General features: G+C 53.3%; 1 protein-coding gene across 1 annotated transcript; it reads left to right on the forward strand.

Annotated features, from left to right (window-relative positions):
- Positions 1 to 553: 553 nt before the first annotated feature.
- NKX1-2 (NK1 homeobox 2) lies at positions 554 to 2014 on the forward strand. Its single transcript, XM_054277235.1, has 3 exons — positions 554 to 604; positions 705 to 942; positions 1446 to 2014. Exons 1-3 carry the CDS (start codon positions 554 to 556, stop codon positions 2012 to 2014), a joined length of 858 nt encoding a protein of 285 aa, XP_054133210.1.
- Positions 2015 to 6214: the final 4200 nt, after the last annotated feature.

Here is a 6214-nt window from a genome sequence, read left to right on the forward strand (position 1 = left end):
CCGCCCCCTCTGCACGGGGCAGGTAACGGGAAAGCCCCGACGCCGAGAGGCTGCGCTGGAGGGAGGCGCCCGCTGCGCCCCGGCGGAGGCAGCGCGGCGGGGAGGGGGCGCGGGGGCGGCGTGCCAATGGCTGCGCTGCCCCCTCCTCTGCCCCCACCCCGCCGCCGGCCCCTCCGCCTCCCCGGCCGACCCTCCTCCCCGGCGCTCACTCCGCGCCGCCAGCGCCCAGCGTGCGGCTCCAGAGCGGCCCAGGCCGGCCCCGCGCTCCGCCGGCTCCGCGCTGGGAGCCAGCAGGTCTCCGGGCAGCGCGGAGGGTGGGGTGGGATGCCGGAATGCCCGGACCGCGGGGCCAAGGCGGCCCCCATCCATCATAAAATCTCCTTCTCCATCTTAGACATCCTGGATCCCCAGAAATTCAGCAGAAGACGCGAACCGGCTTCGGGGAGCTGGGGCAGCGCCTCCCGCTCGGGAGAGCGGGATAAAAGTTTGGGAAGAGTTGAAGTAGGAGAGGACGCTGCTGCTGCCGGCAGCGGGAGGAATAAACTAGAGGCACATGGTAGGAACGCGCTCGCGTTTCTCCGGCCGGCGCTGGCGGGGCGCGCAGGTGGAGGCGCCGGCACACGGGGACGCGCTCCCCGCGCGGGGTCCCGCAGGAGCGAGGGAAGGGGGGCTGGAGCTGCATTTTAAGTCTCGATAATGCAAAGGGAGAAGTTCTGGATATCCGCGCGCCCTGCCCGGCTCCCGGCGTGGGGAGCATCCTCTGCGGCCGGAGCAGGAGGGCGCACATCAGGGCGCGCCGCCGCCACACCCCGGCGCCGGACGGGCCGCGGCTCTTACCGAGGCACCGCACGGGGTTCTGTCCCTCAGCAAGGGCGGCCCCGGGCGCTCCGTTCCCCGAGGCGGCAGCGCTCGGATGCCCCGGCCCGCGGGACGGCCGGCTGGGTAATTGCTCAGCCCGTCCCCACCGGAGGATGCCTTAGCTCCCGGTGATCGATATCCTATTACCGACTCCCGCCTATCTCCTCCCCGCAGCTTGCAGGTGCCCACTTCAAACCTCCTTCCCCCGGCCTGATCCTAATATTGTTCGATTAAAACTTACCTTTAATAGATGACATCTATCGATCTGGCCCTCGCAAATCTGAAACTCCATTAGCGCAGGGATGGGGAGGCGGGGAGGGGATTTATTTCGCTTCAGAAGGGGACTTTAATAACTTCTTTTTTAATTGGTAAGAAATCCATATCGACGGCTCCCCCCTCCCCACCGCGGATGCGGTGGCACAGCGGGGGTCCGCACGACGGGCGGAATTTTTCTCCCCTTTATTTTGTTTTTAGCGATTGCCCTTATGCTGGGGGGAGGGAGGGATGTGGGAGCAGAAGCGCGGGGTTCGGAGGGGGAACGGCAGGAGGGTGCGCTGTCCTCTGACGATCCCCGCGGTCTCACTTAGATGCGCGCGCCCCGGCGGAGAGCGGCGCCGAGGACGCGGGGCAGGAGCGCGACGAGGAGGAGCCGAGCGGGGACGGGAGCGGCACCGCGAGCCCGCCCGGGCCGGAGGAGCCGGGATCGCCGCGCAGCGCCCGGCGGCGGCGGGCAGAGCCGGGCTGCGGGAAGCCGCGGCGGGCGCGCACCGCCTTCACCTACGAGCAGCTGGTGGCCCTGGAGAACAAGTTCCGAGCCACGCGGTACCTGTCGGTGTGCGAGCGCCTCAGCCTGGCGCTGTCCCTCAGCCTCACCGAGACGCAGGTGAAGATCTGGTTCCAGAACCGCCGCACCAAGTGGAAGAAGCAGCACCCGGGCGCCGACGGGGCGGCCCCCGCAGCATCCCCCGCGGCGGCGGCGAGCGGCGGCAGCCCCAGCCCGCCGGGCCCCGCCGCTCTGCCCTTCCAGACTTTCCCTTCCTACGCCGCCGCCAACGTGCTGGTGCCGCCGGCCGCCCCCTTCCCGCTGGGCGCCGGCCCCTTCGCCCCCTTCCTGGGCCCCGCGTACCTCGGCCCCTTCTACGCCCCGCACCTCTGAGGCGGCAGCGCGGGGCAGCCCCGGGAGCCTGGAGCGCACCTCAGCCCTTCTGACCCAGCGGGGAACACCGTCATCACTTCTGCTGCTTGCGTGGCCATTTGAAGTGTAAGAAAGTTGATTTTTCCTAGGCGCCGCGGCAGCACGCTTAACTTTGACACACAGAGAAGAAAAAAAACCCCACTGTAACCACTGGATTTTATTAGCACCTTTGAGATGTAATTATAGGTGTTGGAGATGGGAAAAGTAACCCTCTTTACACATGCCTGACACTAATTCCCTGCAGATTCTTCTCCAAGTTCATTGTTAAGAGGCTTCTCGCTGCTGTTCGGCTTGCCAGCACACGTCTGAAGCCTCGGGGGCTCGGGAGCTGTGGCACTCGTTAGCAGCGCTGCGATCCCGATGCTGATGAGGGTGCAGGCGGCCGTGTCGAATCCCAGGGATGCTCGGCAGTGAAGACGTCCCCAGGCCCTGACTGTGCTCGTGGGACTCTGCTGAGCCCTGTTTGACCCACGTTTCGTTATCGTTCCTCAAAACTGCCAGTCACGTTCTTGACACCCTACCTGGAGGAGAGCTTGGGAAGGTGCAGGAAAATGCAGCTCTGTGTCATTGGGAGACAAGAAGGAAAAATCTGCCTGGTCAGTGGGAAAGTGTTCAACTGCTGCTCATGTCCATGGCTTCTCTGCCTTCCTCTGCAGTTCAGTTCAGTCCCAATGACTTCACAGGTTTTGGATAAGAAATCTAAAGATCATTCTTTTTGCAGAGACCAGTTCTTGTAATAACACAGCATTAGTGCCAAATGAGGCAGAAATGAAAACATAAATCAGAGAAAATTATTACATTATTCATTTCTTTAAAAATGGGGCATTTGTGGTAGAAAGTAAGTAAAACACAGAATTTCCAGCATGCTGAGAGACCTACTTTCCATAACAGAGAAACACATGCTTTTTCTGGTTTTGCTTTTTGGAGCATTTGTTAGAAGGAAAATCACATTTCATCTTCATCGTTACAAGCATCAGAATGAAAAGGAATTTTAGCTGGGGGCTCATCTGTCCCTGAATGGATGGGAAGTAATTGGTTTAAAAAAATCTGTCTCATGCAGTTTTACAAATTATTACAACACAGTATTCCAGACTGTATCCTCTCTGTCTCTGACAATGCTTTAAAGTACACACTGGCTTTCCAACCAAAACACTTAGCTAATAAATCCTATCTAGCTCTTGTGTTGGTCTAAATAAAAAGGGTTTTTAAATTGTTCCCTGTTTAATTGTTTTTAATTTTACTGGGATGAGGCACTGTCTGCTTTGTGGACTATTTGCCCACCTGGTGGGGCTCTTGATGGTCCCTGTGTTGCATGTCAGTGACTGAGGGTGATACCCCATCTCCTCCGGGTGGCTGTGAGGAGATGGGTGGTGGGACAGCCCTCTCTTGCCAAAGTCACCCTCCTGACTGCCAGCTTTGCAGGGATCAAGGGTGTGAGAGCCACAAGCCTAAGCTTGGGCCAGCTGAAAGGACCTGAGGTTCCACAGAGGAGGTACCCAGTGTCTCCTCGGTGCTTTGCAGAGCTGTTAACAGAACACAAAATTCACCTCGGGTCACGGGCTTGGAAGTCATGGCTGCTGTGTGAATGCCTTTACTTGGAGGTTAATTAAAGTAACTTTTAAGCCCTAATTTAAATTAGAGTTACAAAAGACAGGGGCATTTCAGCTGCTTGGGGAGCATCCAGAGCTGCCTGCCTTTCTGACCAGGCAATCAGCAGTCCCAAATGCCTGAGCCATCAGGTGCCACCACTGCTGACAAACTGTGTGTCCACTTCTGGCCACCCATGGCAGTTAAAAGTTCAAGTCCTGCAGGGTGGGAAAGGCATTCCTGCAGGCTGGCCTAGTCCATCTTCTCTGCCTCAGGCTGGGACTAACTAGACCTAAATCCTCTTGACTATTCATGGCCTCCTACTTGTGATTGTCATCACTGTCCATGCAAAAAACAGGTCTTGATGTCACCTTGCTGTCACTCTAAGAGGTTCCCAGAGCATGACAGGGCTGGTTACCCACAGTGTCCCCACATCCCTGGTACAAGACAGGCTTGTGCCCTGCTATGGTCATATGGTTACTTCTTCTCCTTGAGAAATGTAAATCACAGCAAAAAAGCAGGGAATGTTACAAGTCAAAATAAATAGTACAAATTGTCTCTTCCTTCAAGATGTGTTTTTTTGCTGTTCATAAACCTTTCAAGGCTCTGCTTTGCCAGCAATTTTACCCTTTGCCAAAACTGTATTCACTTTAGAGGAAATATTGATTCCTATGCAAGACGCTCTAGCCTTTCTTTTTCCTTATCACTCTGTTTAGTCACTTCTAGCCCAGATTCCCAAAAGATGTTTCACAGTTATTTCCAGAGAATGTAGCAGTCATGGTCCCCACTTTGCATGACTTGCACCTCTGCATGGCACTGGAAGGGGGATGCACGTCAGTGGGAATGCAGATTTGTGGCTCTGACCCCAGGCCACCAAAGTTCTCCTGGCTGAATTCTTCCAATCCCTTTGGACAGAGCCTTCCTTCACTGCTTTGTTGAGTGGAGGTGCTTGGGTGGATGATTCTCGTTAGGGATGTCATGGCTGGGCACTTATTCCAAGCAGTCCTGGGAACAGCAATTGCAGTCAAACTTTGCCTTGCCCAGATGAGGCCATTTGCACTGGTAACACTTCTAGAAATGCCCCACTGAGTATCCATTATCTCTAACAATTCTGAATAAAGATTTGTGCAATATTTTCAGGCACAGACAGAAACTGACTCTACTCACAGCTGAATATAGATGTTAAAAGGAATCACGAGTAAGTCCTAAGTGTAAAAAGCAAAAATGCATCTATATTAAATTAAAAGAGCTTTGAATTCAAATGCTCCAGAGAGAACAGGAAAGTTAGGAGCCTCTCTCATTCCTGGGCAACCTGATCTAGTGGGTGGCATCTCTGCCCATGGTGGGGTGTTGGAACTTGGTGATCTTTAAGATCCCTTCCAACCCAAACAGTTCTGTGATTCAGCACCTGACAGTGTCTGCAGTGAGCAGGCAGCAGCAGCTGGGGGTCAGACTGCCCAAACTACTGCCAATTCTGAGTCCAAGAACCACAAAATCACTTTGGAAACAGACTTCATTTAACCTGATAATGAAACAAGTACAGGAGGCACACTGTGACATCACAGTTAGGGAAATGTTAGAAATGTCAATCTAACCAGAATTTCAGAACTGTACTTAGGAAAAAATATCCACAACAATTCATGCAGTTGAGTTTGCAAAGTTGGAAGAATACAATGAAAAATTAAATAAATGGGGAAACAAAAGATAAAATATATTTATTGGCATGTCATTGACCAAGCATTTTTCTTGAATGAAATCAATGGGATTTGTTGTGTAATACATGACTGGAAAATTAAACTAAAGCCTATTTCCTTCCTGGCAATCTCTCTCTTGTTCTCTCTCATTATTATTATTAGAACATGTGTAAAAAGATTTGTGCTGCCTACACACAGGCTCTTGAGGTGAGAACAGACTCCTGTTTTCCACCTGCGGATTTTTCCTCACTGAGATCAAGTAGGACCATGAGAGAGCCAGAGATGACCCAAGACAAGGAGCAGAGAGAGCTCAGAGGTTTCCTACTCTCCCTGTTTCTGGCAAAGAGAAGCTCCTTCAGGAGAGATGTGATCACTGTTTTTTGTGGTCACCGTGGAGCATGCGAGTCTCACCTGCTGGAGGCAGCAGAGGTTGAGAGGTGCTGGCAGCGTTCTCTGGTGACTCAGGAACGCATGAGAAGTGTGGCTGTGCTCCCAAACACCTCTCAGGAATGGGAGCAAAGTCTGATTTTCAGCAGCTTTACAACTCACAGGCAGACGAGATGTCTAGCAAAATATTTGGTGGGTGAGATCCTGCTGAAGAAAAATTGATAATTATGTTCTTGCATCACTAGGCCTGAACCATTTTTGTTTTCCGGTATGACCCTGTATCAGCTGAAGTCACCCTGATCTTTACAGCGCTTTGTTGTCATGGCAAACTCATGTTGTGGGCTCCATTTCTGGTAGTGCACTCAGAAAAAGTTTCTGGGAAGATAATGATGTGTACAACTAATTTATGAGCTGCTTGTTACAAGTTTGCTTTATCCTCTTAGCTGGCATCTTTACCATGTTGTTCACAGGAGCTCTTCTGTGGTGTCCATGA

Source organism: Melozone crissalis, unplaced genomic scaffold, assembly GCF_028551555.1.
Source record: "Melozone crissalis strain CALT ecotype California unplaced genomic scaffold, PUWL_Pcris_2 ptg000019l_1, whole genome shotgun sequence".
Lineage (NCBI taxonomy): Eukaryota > Metazoa > Chordata > Aves > Passeriformes > Passerellidae > Melozone > Melozone crissalis.

Excerpts from the sequence above, each read along its gene's own strand:
- NKX1-2 (XM_054277235.1), top strand. The coding sequence starts at position 554 with ATGGTAGGAACGCGCTCGCGTTTCTCCGGCCGGCGCTGGCGGGGCGCG. Across the intron at positions 605-704 it reads GGCGCTGGCGGGGCGCGCAG|GGAGAAGTTCTGGATATCCG; the intron begins GTGGAGGCGCCG and ends GATAATGCAAAG. Across the intron at positions 943-1,445 it reads CCCGCGGGACGGCCGGCTGG|ATGCGCGCGCCCCGGCGGAG; the intron begins GTAATTGCTCAG and ends GGTCTCACTTAG.